This window comes from Mytilus californianus, unplaced genomic scaffold (assembly GCF_021869535.1).
Source record: "Mytilus californianus isolate M0D057914Y unplaced genomic scaffold, xbMytCali1.0.p SCAF_6, whole genome shotgun sequence".
NCBI lineage: Eukaryota > Metazoa > Mollusca > Bivalvia > Mytilida > Mytilidae > Mytilus > Mytilus californianus.
The window spans coordinates 37,533,293-37,551,851 of record NW_026262712.1 but is presented as its reverse complement, the minus strand read 5'-3'; the positions used below and the strand labels follow the sequence as shown (position 1 = coordinate 37,551,851).

General features: G+C 32.4%; 2 protein-coding genes across 2 annotated transcripts in view; both read right to left on the bottom strand.

The window, feature by feature from the left end:
* Positions 1–18,559, bottom strand: part of LOC127705450 (uncharacterized) — a 351,867-nt gene that overhangs the window by 74,738 nt on the left and 258,570 nt on the right. The window lies entirely within an intron of this gene.
* Positions 950–17,327, bottom strand: LOC127705453 (WSC domain-containing protein 2-like). The gene is made up of 5 exons (XM_052209777.1): positions 17,243–17,327; positions 9,121–9,139; positions 7,960–8,111; positions 4,166–4,322; positions 950–1,536 (listed from the first exon to the last, which is right to left on the bottom strand). The coding sequence occupies exons 1-5, from the start codon at positions 17,297–17,299 to the stop codon at positions 1,283–1,285; spliced, it is 639 nt and encodes a 212-aa protein (XP_052065737.1). The 5' UTR covers positions 17,300–17,327; the 3' UTR covers positions 950–1,282.

Genomic DNA, 18,559 nt, shown 5'->3' with positions numbered 1-18,559 from the left:
AAAATTCCAGCCCACCAGTTTTTGCTCTTACGCCTAAATCAGAAACAAATGGGACATGTTCTCAAATAGTTAACAATGATGAACGGCCCTCACCACAACGTAAGTCAGATATTATTTAAAGCAGCTCATTACACAACTATGGAATGTCAATGTTCTCTCTTGATATGTGTTTATCATGAGATTGAAAAGAATAATCCTCAACACCTGCAGCTACCTTTTTCATCAGTTTTACCTTCTGACTACGTATGTCAATGTTAGTTGTGCTGATACTAATTGCCTTGAGAAATTTAATGACAAGATTTAGAGATTTGATTCTCTGAGAAAGATTTTTATAATTGCAATGACGGATGACGGATGTGAAACCAAAGATAAGAAAATAGCATACTGGTCCTGATGACAAACTTAGCTCGCCTGCATATGATGGATTTATTTCCCAGTTGATACGATATTCCGTAGCTTGTGTTTCGTATCAGGATTTCCTTAATATATGTTTGCTGCTTACAAGAAAGCTATTAAACTAAGGCTTCTAAATGGTAAAGCTGAATTCCTCCCATTTAACGAACGCGATCACGAATGGTTTGGCCGTAATGGAATATCTGTTTCACAGATGAAGATGGACATGTTCCGATTGTCTTATCCAAAAACCCTTCCTCTTTTTTCTCGAATGTGACATCACCTCAGGAGACTTATCCCCCAATCCGTACTTAGATGAGCAACACGACTGGAGTCATATGTGGAGTTTAATCTGATTACCCTTCCGAAGCACCCGAGATCACGCCTGGTTTTTGTAGGTGTTCGAGTTGGACAGTTCATAGCCCTCTATGTTGTGTTCGTAGACAATTATTCGTTTTTATGGTTTGGATATTCCTTTGGTATATTTCGTCTCTCTTCTACAACGCTTTCATATCACAATATACTAACTGTATTTGAAAAATAAAATATCCCAACAGAAGCTACAAGTAATTTTATAAAATAAATACTGCATAAAAAATTATGAACATGTAACTATAATATAATTTACATGACACAGAGTGACCACGAAATGCGTGCATGTTATTTTAAGAAAAGTACATTACCAAAAACTGATAGTATTGACATTCGATTTCCCTAAACATGAAAATTCTTGATCTCAAAAAGGTTAAAAGAGGTAACATTATCTAGTCGCTATCAGAAACCCTCAAGTACATATTAACACACAGCACAATAGTCTAATGGTGATAAGCAAAAGAGAAATACCAGTAAAACAAAAACTACACAGAAATATCAACTGCACGATTGTCACTTATTTCATCATATAAACTAGAAAGCCATCTTTGTCATGAACTCCATCACACGCAACTTCGAAGCTGGAATACAAACTACAGTGTCCAGTTTTTGTCGAAACAACGAATACTTTACAACTGAGAGATGAGGAGCAGTACCTCGCACATTCCGTGGTGCTTCTTGATTTCAGGACTAGGTTGGCCGGTGTTGTAAGTATCGTGTTATTGAAGACTAACATATACGAATTTTCTCCCTGTTCAAAGGGTAACAATCCTGTAAAAATGATTTCTGGATTACATATGCTAGTTTAATGATAATCACACTTTAAATCTAAAGTTTCGGTGAAAGATAAATGAAAAATTCGTGCTCTTGTTTTCAGTTTTCGATGGGATTTACAAGGACACTTACGCATGAGTGTTTTATTGTGTTCATTTTGTTTGACCTTTTATTCATATGTACTTAGATTTGAAATTGATTTGGAAAGTGTATGTGTCGTTATGTTTTACCATTTTATATGTAAAAACACTTTATTTATTTGTATGTTTGTTTGCATTTTATGTGATTTATGTTTACACATTCTTTGCTACATGTACTTGGCCCCAAATACAAATCTGAAGTGGTGTTGTAAAATTGAAGATATTCTGGGTACGTATGCCTTCATCTATGTAGGATTAAGTCAAAAGGTAGACTGAGACATATAAATAAAGCCAACAGTGGTATACCGGTGTTCAAAATTCATAAATTGATTGAGAGAATACAAATCCGGGCTACAAACTAAAACCGATGGAAACACATCAACTATTAGAGTAAAACAAAAGACAACAGGAACACTGAAGTTCAACAAAAACAAACGCCAACATACATAGAAACTAAATATTTGATAACAACTGCCATATTCCTGACTTGGTACAGGACATTTTTAGAAAAAATAGTGGGTTGAAGAGAGAGCAGAAGTGATACTATTTTATGCGAATCTTATGCTATCGTTGAAGTCTCAAATAAAGGTCAAATATATCAACAACAAAAAATTGGTTTAACACATACAATTGAACTTAGATAAAAAAAAAAGTAAATTATATGTATAAACCTTATATTTTTTAATATCGTCTGTGTGCACATTACCTTTTAAACAGAGACCGGACGATATTATTATATTGATATACAAGATATATTGTGTACGTATTATAATATAATATCCATTTAAGACAAATTTTGTCTTTTTTTGAAACAATAAAAAACATATTGACATTAGAGAAAATCAAACAATATTATAGGAAACACTCCTTCGACTTATAAAATGATACCCTTTTTATTTGTACTTAATATTAAAACACTTAACAATCCTATATCATACTTAAGATTGACTGAGGAAATCTAAGTGATCAAAATACTGTTGATAATTTTGACGACTTTAAGTATGTCTTACTCTGCGTTATACTTATTATTGTACTATGTATAAGAGTGATTCATTTAACAAAAATGTATTTGAAACTTCTATTATATCTCTGTGTATGTGATATGGTGAATGCATAGTTAGTTTGTCAAACATTGTATATATCATATAAGCTGTACTTGCTTTTTTTAATAAATTTATATGTATCATTATTATAATTGTCATGTTTCCCAATTATGTCTGTTTGGTTGTTTACCAGTTTAGTCAATATCACGGCAATGTAAACAATTGTCATACAATTGGTATGTTTACCTAGCTATTAAACCATATTAAACCAACTATTTTCGTCGGAAAATGTCTGAACCAAGTCAAGAATACGACAGTTAAACCCAATTCGTTCCGTTGGTTGATAATGACGATAATGTTGTTTTTTAGGTCTGTTGGACTTGAAACAGATATGCTGGAGACATAAAGCTTGAAAAGCCTTAATTAGAAATATTAGATCAAGAAAAAACAAAAACGTCCTAAACATATAAGCCAAAAGCGTCTAGATACAAGCATGCCCCAGAGATATCAATCTTTGTATTAGTCAAATGAAATAACGTATTTTCTGAAACTTTGCAATCAAAAATACCTTTTAATTATGCCAGTACCGAAGCACTGGCGATTGAGAGGCCACCAACGACAAAACCGACAAGAAGGTAGGAAATATATTTATCATACAGATATACATTCGAACTACAAGTGTTTTCGGAATTATTTTCATCAGATGAAACTGAAATCATTTTGAAGAACAGAAAATGCCTATACTTTGAGATTATTGTGACACTGAGAACTATATTTGACATATTAGAATATGTAATATTGGATAAACATCCGGGTTTTTTTTTTATGAAAGTCTTAATTGCATTTGCCAGTAGAACCTTAGGGCATTTTTACGACGCATTCATTCAGGAAATTAAAAATAAAATGTTCTGGTAACAAATTAACTTTGCAACAGAAATGTTTGCTTCTTTATTTTGAGGATCATAAAGCGAAATATCATGATTCATGTTAAAATTGACAAAACTTCCATTATTTCAAACATACTGAGGAGTTTGAAATAAAGCGCAGGGTTCAACTATCTAGTGAAAAATTTAAATTTCTTTTAAGTTTGACATAAGAAAAAACGCTGATCAGTTCATTCAAAACAAAAGGGAAAATGTCCTACCTAGGCATTGTTTTAACCATTATATAATGTGATATTCACCATTCAATCATAGTATTAGATATTAGCAAGGAAAAGTGGTTATATATGGACTTTTCGAATCTACTCCTTAAAAGAATATAAACAACACGTTATATAAATTTCCTAAGCGCTTTTCTCAATTTACCTTCATGAGGAACGCTCAAAGCCAAATATATCTGAAAGCCAAGGACTGATTGATATTTGAATAATAATTGATATTTAAAATGCAATGATACTCCGCAACATCAAGTCTTGTTTTAATTCAATTCCTCTTTCAATACCTGTTTTATATATTGACAATCTCCAACCTCCTCCACATATCTGTCCGGAATCACCAGCACACTCTATATTGCAGTCATAATTCATTTTATACATAGAAGCAACATCATCTGGTCCGTACTGATATGGGTCATCACCACAAAAACAATGTTGAGAAATCTATAAGAAATCGTAATAGTTATTATCTTTTTAATTGAACAGGACACATAAGTTTGTACAAATTTAAAGAAAAACTACATAAACGAATAAGCTATGCATCTGTCTTTTAGGCAATTTTCTAACAAATACTGTGGATTCATTATTATTCATTGGATACGAATTTTCATGGTTTTCGTGAGTATAGGTGAAACACGAATTTAGATGTTAACGAATTACAAAGGTTTCTAAAGGCCTATATGCACTCTTTGTTAAACCACGATATAAAATATCCAAGAATATGCAAGTTTTCCTTAATCCTAAATTGGTACCCAAGAAAATAAATGAATCCACAGTATACTCTGGTTGGCATTCTTTTGTTCTGAAACTATGCAAATTAAGAACTCTTCAGTCAATGTTTAGAAGTTCAAAAGTAAGCAAAAGATATGATATTCTAGAATTCTGAATTGCAAACTATAAATTAGGCAAGCTTTAAACATATTATGTATATCAACAAGTTGAATTTAATAAAAGCTTTTAATAATCGAGAGTACTACTATTTCACCTTTTAAACAATTAATTAAAAAAAGCAGTGTCGAATGTAAAACTTACGGAACTTTCTTTACGAATAATTTGTTATTGCAATGAACTACCACCATGTAAATATAATAAGAAGAGATGTAATGGACTTTGCATACACAAACACTACCCGGAACCCCATATCCTTCCCCATATTCTTCCGGAACGCTTGCGTGAAGTTTTAGTTTTTTTTTAGACTTTTGTTCTCTTCTTGATTATAGTATTTCCTGGTTATTTTTCTCGTATTTTCTTTTGCCGTGTTGTATTCGTCTACTATATTTTTTTCTATAAATCAACTGCAAATATTGGAACATACGATTGAGTAGAAGACTGGTGATTTTGAAAAAAGGGAGCAATTAAACGAATGAGAAAACTATCAGTCGGATGTGAAAGTAAAATAACAAAAATACAGAACTCCGAGAAAAAATCAAATCGGAAAGTCCCTAATCAAATGGCAAAATCAAAAGCTCAAACACATTATACGAATGAATAACAAGTGTCATATTCCTGATTTGGTACAGGCATTTTCCAATGTAGAAAATGGTGGATTAAACCTGGTTTTATAGCTAGCTAAACCTCTAACTTGTATGACAGTCGCATAACATTCTATTATATTGACAACGATAGGTGAACAAAACAAACAGACATAATACATGTAATAGGTAATAATGTCAAAAATATGGGTACAGCAGTCAACCTTGTGTTATAATCTTAATCACTATAAAAACAAACAAATATGTCAACAACAAAAAAAAAACACAAAAGGCAAATAGACAAAGCACATTAGCAAAAATGAAAGAATACAAAAATGTCCATAGCACAATAACACAATGACGGGATGTATTAGTACAGAGCCACGTCAAATGGATATTACCAAAAATAGACTAAAGGGTAAAAGAAATATTCACAAAGACAAATAAAAGAATACTATAACACGTTATTAAGATGACAAACAACATCAGTACCAAGAATCTATAATTCAAGACCACCGTGTATTATTTGTGAAGTTGATACGGAATTTATGAGCAAGGTCTTGGTATCTTCCGATGATTTTTTTTTAGAAAAATGATGACGTCAACTTTCTGCTCGGACACTGGTAAATGCAGATCTAATTATAACACCTTACATTATCACTGATTAAACGTGAAATGAAATGATCAAGTTAATTTTCCTTTTAAAGCAAGAATAATAAATAACCCTAAAAATCATTATGTGCAGGAAATGAATATAAAATGTGTTGATGTGGTATAATTGCCAATTATATAGCTTTCCCGAAAGACCAAAGGACGAGAAAGTAAACTTCAAAACTCAAAAAGTATTCTTTTTCACTTAATGAATGAATGAGCTTTATTCTCATAAACCAAATATATAGTAACAGAGAAGATAATATTACAATAATAACAAATTTTCGTGTGTGAAATACAAATTATTGTTAATTGATATTATGATATATGTTTGGACAAAAGATAAATAAACATATAGTTTAACCAGGAGGATAGACTTTCACAGAAATAGATTTAATAAATCTACAAAGTTTCTCAAGCTCACAACAATTTTGGGTTGAACATACATGTTTGAATTTGATAACATTTATATTTTTATTACAATATTGTGGTAAGTATTTGCCTCTTTCATCTTTGAAATAATTACATGACATGATATCATGGTATTCGTCACCGATGCCAGCTGAGTCGCAAAGGTGACACAATCTTTCATATCTTGGAATGTTGCGCCACCTTCCCGTCTCAATTGGCAAAGAGTTATTTCCACATCTAAACTGCATAATGTTATTCATAAATTAAATGGTAGTACTGATAAATAGTGTTCAAATTTAAAAACATCTTTGCACAAACCATAACACAGCCCCTTGGGTGAATTGCTCATTTCTGTTGACCAATCTTGAATGAACTGGTCTCTTAATCTTTGCTGAACACTTTCTGAAATAAGTTGTGACTTTGCCATAAATTTAACATTCCACAGTCATCAAACATTTTCTTTACATATGATAACCATAGACATAGTTATTGAGATTTACATATAACAGTTTCTTAATAAACATGATATTTGCACTCTTTTCCTTCTTAAAAAGAGGGACGAAAGATACCAGAGGGACAGTCAAACTCATAGATCGAAAACAAACTGACAACGCCATGGTCAAAAATAAAAAGACAAACAGACAAATAATAGTACAGATAACACAACATAGAAGCGACACCAGAAAATGATCATACGTGACAAGACGATAATTAAAATAGGGCATCTTCCAAATTCAGCATATATCATGAAATTGGAAGTTGAACTTTTAGACGTTATATATGCTTGCAAAAACGCAAATGAACTCTCTTTCGAATCCCCATATCTCACATCCATATGTTAGTATAGGAACAATAGCCTTGTCAAACATATCGAGTTGGCACTCGATCGACAAGTTATTCAATCTGGACTTTTTTGTTACAGCATACATTGCATTAACCGCCTGGTCACGTACATATTTTCTGGTGGTTTTTTTCGTTAAAAACACCGTATACTTAAACTTTGTTTGCTGATGCTTTTTTTTAAACAGACAATATGCAAAAGTTTACTGTAGTGTGAACATCTAAATACAAATTATACTTGATAGTGATATTTGATTATTAATCAACCAATGCAATATTAGTCTATAAACGTTTTAAGGATGTTCGCTACTCTGTTTCAAAATAACAAGCTTTTTAAAATACTGTTATTAATTGATAGTATATAAATAAAGGAACTTAAAAAGCAGGAAAAAATGAAGGGTCCGTGTGCTTGTTTTCGAGATATAAGCCATTGTAAATTTGGCGGGAAATTATTTTCTCTAGACTTTTCATATATTTAACATTGGGCCCCTTTTTCTTAAAAAGAATGTGAAAAAATAACAAGGATTTTAAAACAAAGTAAAAAAACGACACTTGATAAATGAAAACAAAGGTCTTGTTACAAAATATAAGATTTTTGCAGTTCGAACAATGAAATTACCTACAAACATTCCGATTCTTAAATGGTATATAAGAGTTTGCATTCCATATCGTAACTTATGTTGCATAATGTTTATGTAAGCAGTTACCTCTGTCCCAGCATACATATAACGCCGATCTTTACAATAGAGTAAACATCTGTTGTTTTCCATTTCATTATGATGTTGTCCATTCAATGGTAACAAATGTGGTAAAAGTCTTATGTGTGTATCAACAAAACAACCAACATAATTATGATCACCTATTCAAAAATTGAAAGAAATATGTAATTTGAATTACACATTCGTAGATGACCAGAACTGTCAACCTAATAAATTGTCTTTTTTCAAGGTTTAATTGGCTGTACATAAAAGTGTATTATCAATTAAAAATAATTAAGTTTCACGAGGATTATAATAAAGTTACACAAAACACTAAACAACTTACTAATAGTTTTTTCAACTGTTTGAATTTCAACTATGAAATTACTTTAAAAATACTAACTATAGGAACATTAAAGAATAACAAACCGTGACAACAGGTGTTTTTTATCTTGTTAACATTAGCCTATAATTCTAACATTCATAAATATGTACTTTATAGCAAAAAATATGTATATTATAAGAATAAGAAAGCTGCGTTAAGGATGTAGTCAAGTGAAATTGTAAAAAATCTGGAATTTTTAATTAATACATTTAATCAGAAGAGCATTAGTTTAGGAACAAAATAAGCTAAAATATTGATAGATTATTGAACTCCTTTTTGAAATATTTGATTAAAAAAACGTGAGAAATGGCTGACTCCGACTTTTACCTTATATTTAGCATTGACATTACTGTAAATTCAGAAATTATTGCGATGTTTTTATTATTGCGCAAATTGCGACAGGGTTATAATCGCAATAATTTAAACTCGCATTTTGAAATTTTTTGTATGAATTAAACAGGATTTTTCTCAATATCGCAAAAAATTAAAATCGCATTTTTGTCTAAAATGACAAAATCGCAATAATAAATGCACGCAATAATTTCTGAATTTACAGTAATTAGGTCTCAAATAGTAAGGAAAGAAATGTAGAATCTGCTTAAATTTTGGTTATGACCTTTAATGAGCTTTTGAAGTCTTCTATAAAAAGGAAATGGGGACAAAATATTTTATCTTGTATCGTAGGAAAAAACCAAACGAGTCCGAACATCTGACAACAATTCTTAAACCTGATATGATTACATCCTTAAACAAAATAAATGCAATTGTTAAAAAGAAAAACTAACCAGTTACTTGTAGTCCACACTGAAAACGGAAAAGAGATATTAGTATTGCAATTACAAATCATCAATAATAAACAAAATGATTTCAAAATTACGAGAAAATTTTGACATATCAATTACATGTCAAAATGAAAATTAACCAAAGTCTTCCGGTTTGCACAGGATGTTTTAAATAATGGAGAATGGTTCATACGTAATGTTTAGACATTTTAAAACTATAACATGATAAAAATGTCAAAACAAGATACAGAATCATTAAACTCCATAAATAAAGGTCAACAACGTCAGCAGGTCTGCAAACCTTCTGTCAAAGACCATGAAGACCTGAGTCTAAATCTAACACAGTAGGAATAGTGTCCGGCTGAGATCGTTTTTTTTTCGAGTGAATCGGTCTACTTTTTTCGAGAGATATAACATGCTATCAGAGCGATTTACTTCTTTTTCGCAAGTAAACTAGTATGCTTCACTGTTTACTTTAATACTATACATATTTAAAGCACAAACTAAACACAATTTGCTTGATTTCTTTTTTAAATTCAGGGTTGTACATTGTCCTTGCTTTTTTCGAGAGCAATAGTTAAACCGTTCAAATTTCCAAAAAACGGTCCGAGTATTTTCAAAGAAATGTAAATTAGAAAGAACGCATGCTTTGCATTTAGAGTTGACTATTTTTAGTTTATAGCTGTAATTTAGTGAAGAACAACTTTATATTTCTCCAATAAGTCACAAAAGCATATTACAATGTTGATCCAGTTTAATAATGTTCGATTTGATGCTAATATTCTGAAATCTAAGACCTTTTACAATCACCTTGAAGTATTACGATACATAAAAATCATTGGGTCTATTTAAAACGGTATCTAGAATGGTACAATGGACTCATAATCTTTACAACTTTTGTTTTTACACGCAATAATCTTTTACGATTGATATTTATATAATAGTGGGGAATCCTTGAGTTATAAAAATAGAGTTATAAAATCTAAGTAAAAGCAGCAAAAAAATCTGCAAAAATTCAATATAAACACACATATTCTACTAAAAGAGGCCTCCAGTCAAAATGATAATACAATAGCAAAAACAAAACAAAAACAGGCACATTTAATCCACACATGTTCTATTTCCCATTGACAATAAGATTTAAAGTAAATGGAATATTTAAAAAAAAAAAGAAAACAAGAAGGCCGAATCTGTATTCTTGACCTCCCTTCAGTTGATAACAGCAATAAGAACCGAAACATTTGAAAAGCTATTTCAACAAAAGGGACCAAAAACGCCGAATCCATCTAAGGTTCAACTTTGCCTGAGGAAGTTTAAACCTTAGTTTCGTTATACTTTTTGAATCAGTAAACGAACAATTTTATATGATTTATTGTTGGTTTCTTTACGTCCAGTGGTAAATATTTTATGCATGTTCAGGATGAGAAAAAAATAACAATAAATACAATAGGTATTCCTGTAATAGAGGCCACTCGCATTGGAGGTCGGAAAATTGAGACTGCTACTAGAAAAGAAGGTATATCGGATAAAGACATACATTTAGTATTCCAACAAACCACATGCAGACCCCTGTAAGAGTTGTTGTACGGATTCTACGCGTGAAAAGAGCGTGTTCTCACGCACAGCCAAACGGATACCTAACTTTAGCAAGGGTTTCACTGCCTAGTAGACCTAGGTGACCACTTTTCTATTCCCACGCCTCCTTGCAGATACAAATTTTTAGAACAGTTTGTTATACATCATAACAGTACCGAAGTTCCAACTACTGAGCTGATGATAAGGTCGGGGGCTTATCAAAAATATTGAATACACAATGTAATAAATAATCCATAAGCATTGAAACGATTCTTTTTATATAATACAAAAAAAAACGAGATGCGCATATACTTTGCGTACGCTTCGCAAATGTACATCGTACATTTTTTCTTATAATTTCTGATGGAAAGGAATCTATGATGGTGCGTAAATTTTGAGTGACCAAACATACTATACACTTGATCAGACTTCACAGTAGGAGCATTTGCACATTGTTCTTGTTCATCATTTCTTGAATGATCAAACACATTATTTAAACCTTTTAATTGTTTTTTTAATTGTAATTTCACTAAAATATTATATTTTAAGCCATTTGAATTTTTGGTTTTCATTCAATAAAAAACCGACGCACTCTGAAAACAAGGACTGCTCTCGAAAAAACACGGACATATAAAAATGAATTTACTCTCCAAAATTTTCTTAGGCATGCAATAACAAGATTTTCTGTAAATTGTCTGCATATTGTAGTATATATATTGATTCCGTGTATGCACTCTTCCTTTGATATTTGCATTGGTATATGTATAAAAATAGCTTTAGTCTATATTTTAGAATAAATCATTATAAAGCTAAGTTAAAAGTTTCTAAAACAAAATAATGAAGGGTTGATAATATATTGTTATCCCATATACTAATGCACCTGGTATGATCTTGTATATAAGGTTCTAGCAACTTTTGTTACGTCTTACTAGAATAAATGTCTGTTTGTTTACACATTTACTCATAAACACGTGGTCACACTCGAAAAACTCGATCAACACTTTAATTTATGTTTGGAGAATATCATGACGAAAAGCATATATTTAAGTCAGTGTTTTCTTTAAATTATGCCAAATAGGGTTTATATCTTTTTCATTTGAACTATGGTGGATTGTTGTCTCAGTGACAACCATGCCACATATTATCATTTTTTATTACGAAACATTCATACGTTAAAAATTATCAGTAAGTTTTTACTGACAATAAAGAGTGGAACAAACGTATTTTGCAATTAAACTGTAAATATAAAAGTGATATACTAATTAATACCAAACTTTCGTGATGTAAATTTTGTTGATGTTACGAATATTGTTTTCAATAACTGTTCAAATTACCGTAATTTGGGACATTTTTGGATATAGTCATATTTTAGTAAACGTTGCGCCTAAGCATTAATGCAAAAATTTAACAATCTCAAATTGAACGTTTTCATCAAAATGAACGACAACGATTATTAAAACATTAATCTGATTTATATACCTATGCATGCTATATGGGGTTACTTCCTAGCTTTTAGCACGATCGGGCTTTCTTTTGACCAAACAACCCGAACGATACCAAGTTTTAATGAAATGTGCGTCTATGCATAAATTAATTACCTGTGTAGGGTTATTATTTTTCCTGATTTAAATGCCTGCTACAGTTCACAATATAGTGATGAGTGGGAACAAATTGAGGTTTTAATGTACAATTTTTCATCCTTAATACTCTTTAAAGGTTTCTTTGGAAAGAAATATCATTTTCTCCATGCATTATACTAAGTATCAAAAAACATCGATTCTCAACAAATAATGTGAAGTTATGTTAAATCATCGTTACAATGAAGGGACATTACCTACGATAAACTACGTATGCAAAAATGTTCAAAACGCTTTTAAAACATGCTAAATTTCATTCTATTCATGTGTACAAAAATGTAGAAATATATATATATATGAAAAAAGGAAGAATTTTCAAATCTTGTTGACCAATATTAGTATAAAAAATCGTACTAAGACCTATGAAATTTTTTTTGTGTTGCAATTTTGTGCTGTCTTCGTGTCAATTCGTACTTTTTCAACATTTATAATAACTTGCACTCAATTAAATTTCAATGTTCTCAATGTATCTTGAACACAATCCAATTTTAATGTTCTGAGTTTATATAGGGGAACAACCACGTAGTTTACTGAGAGTGAGAGGCTTTTATGTCTTATCATTATTCTCAATTTTCATGAAAAATTGTATAGCCAGACAAAAGAGAGAAAGCAATTGTTCTGAATAAATTAATCTAAAATTGTTGGAAAAAAATATTCTGTTTTTTGTCGCGCTAAATATTGAAGCTAGGGAGAAAACACTTAATAAAGGCCATACATGCATGATAAATTGTATACCGAAGTAACTTGCTTTTTTAACAATTCATTTTTACTTTCTTCAATGATTTCAAATGTAAATTAAGCAACAATTTTGATGTAAATGAATATTTATTAAAACTAACTTTGATAGCTAAATTTGTGAGTTTTATTTCACCTTAAAAATGACCGTTGGGCGTGGTTATACCTTAACACACCAGAAAAGAATCTCACACTTCTATGTGATGTGTAAAAAAAGTTACTATTTCGTGCAAATATTTGCAGGAAATAATACTTTTAAGGTATATAAGTCAGATAATGCAAACTTTCGGAAAATCCTAAAAATATGCATTCAACAGAAGGAGTGTGAAAAAAGTAAATTTATTGAATAAACAAGAAATGATTGTAACAGGATGCTGTTACGAAGTCTCCCAAACGAAGCTCCCATAATTCGTAATTCCCAGGGTCGCCTGACATTTGGCAAAGTCCAGTGAAAATTGGTTTGGTCCAGTAAAGTTATATGCATTAGTGATGCCTGGGGACTAACCCTGTATATCATTCAAATCATCTTGGCATGACAAACAAGAATATATATGGTTTAGGGGTGGGGATCTCAACCATTTACAAGATATTAGAACTTTCTCAAATGGCAGGGGGTCGGGATGACCCCTGGGGACTAACCCTGTATATCATTCAAACCATCTTAGCATGACAAACCAGAATATATATGGTTTAGGGGTGGGGATCTTGACCACTTACATGATATTAGAACTTTCTTAAATGGCATGGGGTGGGGTTGACCCCTGGGGACTAACCCTGTATTTCATTTCATGTGCTTTATCATGACAAACCAGAATATATATGGTTTAGGGGTGGGGATCTCGACCATTTACAAGATATTAGAACTTTCTCAAATGGCAAGGGGTCGGGTGACCCCTGGGGACTAACCCTGTATATCATTCAAACCATCTTAGCATGACAAACCAGAATATATATGGTTTAGGGGTGGGGATCTCGACCATTTACAAGATATTAGAACTTTCTCAAATGGCAGGGGGTCAGAATGACCCCTGGGGACTAACCCTGTATTTCATTTCATGTGCTTTATCATGACAAACCAGAATATATATGGTTTAGGGGTAGGGATCTTGACCACTTACAAGATATTAGAACTTTCTTAAATGGCATGGGGTGGGGTTGACCCCTGGGGACTAACCCTGTATTTCATTTCATGTGCTTTATCATGACAAACCAGAATATATATGGTTTAGGGGTGGGGATCTCGACCATTTATTAGATATTAGAACTTTCTCAAATGGCAGGGGGTCGGGATGACCCCTGGGGACTAACCCTGTATATCATTCAAACCATCTTAGCATGACAAACCAGAATATATATGGTTTAGGGGTGGGGATCTTGACCACTTACAAGATATTAGAACTTTCTTAAATGGCATGGGGTGGGGGTGACCCCTGGGGACTAACCCTGTATTTCATTCAAATCATCTTGGCATGACAAACAAGAATATATATGGTTTAGGGGTGGGGATCTCAACCATTTACAAGATATTAGAACTTTCTCAAATGGCAGGGGGTCGGGATGACCACTGGGGACTAACCCTGTATATCATTCAAACTATCTTAGCATGACAAACCAGAATATATACGGTTTAGGGGTGGGGATCTTGACCACTTACAAGATATTAGAACTTTCTCAAATGGCAGGGGGTCGGGATGACCCCTGGGGACTAACCCTGTATTTCATTTCATGTGCTTTATCATGACAAACCAGAATATATATGGTTTAGGGGTGGGGATCTTGACCATTTGCAAGATATTAGAACTTTCTCAAATGGCAGGGGGTCAGGATGACCCCTGGGGACTAACCCTGTATATCATTCAAACCATCTTAGCATGACAAACCAGAATATATATGGTTTAGGGGTGGGGATCTCGACCATTTACAAGATATTAGAACTTTCTCAAATGGCAGGGGGTCGGGATGACCCCTGGGGACTAACCCTGTATATCATTCAAACCATCTTAGCATGACAAACCAGAATATATATGGTTTAGGGGTGGGGATCTTGACCACTTACAAGGTATTAGAACTTTCTTAAATGGCAGGGGGTGGGGACGACCCCTGGGGACTAACCCTGTATTTCATTTAATGGGTTTTATCATTTAGAACATTTTCAATTAAAAAGATTGTGTCTATCACAAACGGTTTTCAATTTATAATCATTTGAAAATCCCATAGTAAAACCCTCTTTTCTTTTTGCCCCTCAAAGTACCCCTTTATAAACCCCATTGCACAAACAAAACCCTGATTGCACCACTAGACATGTAAGTCTAACATATTGTAAAACCCTAAGTTAATCTGACAAGCGGTTTTGGAGAACGGGTGCGGACAAGTTCAAATTTAAAAGCGGCGGAAGAGGAAGAGGAAGAGGAAGAAGAATAATAATAATAATAAGAACTGAGCAAAAACAATAAGTCTTCCCAAACTTCGTTTGGGAGACTTAAAAATGAAAACAACACGTTATAAATTTAATGCGTCCGAAGCGCTTTTCTGGATTTACCTTCATCAGGAACGCTCAAAGCCGAATACTTGAAAGCTAAGGGTGTATAAGAACCGAAACAGTTGAAGAGCTATATGACCAAAAGAACCTAAAAATAGCCAAATCAATCTAAGGTGAACTTTGCCTAAGGGAGTTAAAACCTTTGTTTCTTTATAACTTCAAAATTCATAAACAGACTATTTAAGAAATGTTTGTTATAAATCATGTCTGTACCGAAGTACTGACTACTGAGCTGATGATACCCTCAGGGACTAATAGTTCACCAGCAGAGGTATCGACCCAGTGCTGCATAGTTAATGGGGTCGACGCATCAAATTGTTGGTAGTTTTATCATTCCTTTCACTTGGGTACCAGTTTGAAACATTTATCTCAATACACTTTAATTAATCAAATTTACCTTCAAAAGATCTACACTCAGTATTTATGTCAATCTATTGCAAATAATTACGAAATTTTAGGATGATTTTTTTCAAATAAGTATCCGAATGGTTTGTTCCATTTAGATGTCAAAACAATGATTACATATATGATATTTTTGATTGTTACAAAATGTAACTTTAATTGGTTTACAATCATTACTAAAGTCAAATTATTGCAAGAAATATATATTTTTTTTTTGTAATCGATTCTTTCAAATTATTACCATGTTAGTGTTTTATTCTGAATCTTTTTTATTTTGTTTATTCAGGTGACAGAACTATATTTATTCGATATGCATTATTATATACTTTATTAAACTAATTGAACAACAACTTTCATATGGCAAAATTAAAATACGTAATCGGTCCAAAGCGCCAAAATTTAACACAACAATTTTTAACCACTACTATCTCATGTGTCTTTATAAAAACCGCAAAAATATCTATTTGCCCAAATATCTTACAGTATGATAATCATTATCATAGTTTGAAAAAAGAACTTTGTTTTGCTTGTCTTATATATGCTCATGACCAAAAGTAAAATCATAACGTCTGATACTTTTTTTGGCGCAAGACATGTTCTTATCTCGGCACCAAATCATTGATAATACACTCGGCCACGGATATTGTTCGTTTATTGTTGAAAAACCTCACATTGAAGAACACCGTCACACGTTAGCTCTACTTTATCTTAAACCGATTTTCACGGGAAAGATGAATCCAACGCTTTTTGTGGTAGAGGAAAAAATTACCGTTCTTGAAGTACCCTGCAAAAAAGGTCATTTATATTTACTTTTGTGACACTTTCTCTGTTACATGCAATTGATTATAAGAACGCAAAAAAAATTTAACTGAAGAAGAAAAAAATTTTAATCAATGAGGAGTCGAAACGCGCGTCTGACGTATTAATACATTTATAAGCCTGCTATGTTTGATGATTTTTTGTTTTACCGATATTCAAATCTTATAAGTCGATTAGGAAAACAAATAAAGTCACAAACAAAAACAGAGGATCGATGGCATGAACTTCAAAAGGAGAGAGACCAGGTAAGCGTCTTCTTCTTTGTCTGCATATCACCCCATGCGATTCCATACTCGTTATTAAAAATACAAAATTCTCATACAATACTTTTTTTCTTTAAAAATTTATTGTGTTTTAAAGTTAAGATTTGTATAATAATAATTTACAACTATGTTTCGATTAACAGATAATGAGTTACCTTAATGGAATTCACAATTCTAGCCAAAATCAACAAAACAAAAGAGTTTATCATCATCCTTCTTTCCCGAGTTGCACTGACAGAAAATAATTATGTAAAATGACACCCAGACACACGAGACAAACTGAGTATTAGGTTCTTACTGATTAATTATTTAATGAGAAATAATTGCATTTCTATCGTGAAGTAATTTTCAACTACAATAATCAATTTTGAATGTGCTAATTATCAATCATATTAAATTAATTCGATAAAACAGGAACGGCTGGATGAAAAAGAAGACTATATACAAATAAGAAGATGTGATATGCTTGCAAATGAAACATCTCTGCACAAGAGATCAAATGACACAGAAATTAACCACTATAGGCCACCGTGTATGTCTTATTCTAATGTCTTAAATACTAACGTTATTCCCCAGAAATTTTAAGCAACACTTTTAGATTTGAGTTTTATTGAACACCAGAATGGACAACATATGTAAGAAAAAGCTGTATCATGTTTTTAATGTGTTTATTAAAAAAAAAAAAATTAGCATTTTTTTTTTACAACAATAAAATCATCAGACTTATACGACAGCTTTCCTGTAACCCAACATTCCTGATTTAACAAAATAACAAAGTTTACTAAACCAGTGTTGAAACATCGCCACTTTTGTGATATAATACCCCACACTAGGATCACGATCCTGCTACGATATCAGAAACTATGAAAAATTTTGGAAGTCGTAGTAAGACTATTGTTGTCGTGATACGGTCGTAGTAAGGACGTGCCAGGTCTTCATGATCGTGGAGGTCTACGACCAACTTTGAACATGCTCAAAACATTCGTTGTGCAGTCGTGGCCAAAACTAGTCGTAGTGGAAGCGTAGGAAGGTCGTAGTATGGTGTAGTAAGATCGGGATAGGCGTAGAAGCATCGTATTGGAAACGTGGTGCAATCGGGGAAGCTATACTGCTACTACGTACTTGTCGTCTTCAATACGACCTCACCACGATTCTAGTACGTCCTATCCACGATAATTGCACGACCTAATTCTGTTGATACCTCTACTTTAGCACCACGACCTCTTAATGTTTTTGATACTTTTAGTGGCATGTTTTCTCAAGGAAACAGGTATGTACAATAGAGAAGTCAAGATATCTATAGGGACGAAGAGCGTAGTGACAACGTAGTGGAAACGTAGTGGAGTCGCCGTTTGGTCGTAGAAGAATCGTATTGAGATCTTAATGCGATCGGGAAGGTCTTTGTAGAAGCGTAAAGAGATCGTGTAAGTCGTGGTAAGATCTTATTAGACGTAACAAGAGCGTGGCAAGAT

Excerpts from the sequence above, each read along its gene's own strand:
- LOC127705453 (XM_052209777.1), bottom strand. The coding sequence starts at position 17,299 with ATGATGATAAACTCTTTTGTTTTGTTGATTTTGGCTAGAATTGTGAAT. Across the intron at positions 4,323-7,959 it reads ATATGTATGCTGGGACAGAG|ATTTCTCAACATTGTTTTTG; the intron begins GTAACTGCTTAC and ends GATTTCTTATAG. Across the intron at positions 1,537-4,165 it reads ATTGTCAATATATAAAACAG|GATTGTTACCCTTTGAACAG; the intron begins GTATTGAAAGAG and ends TCATTTTTACAG.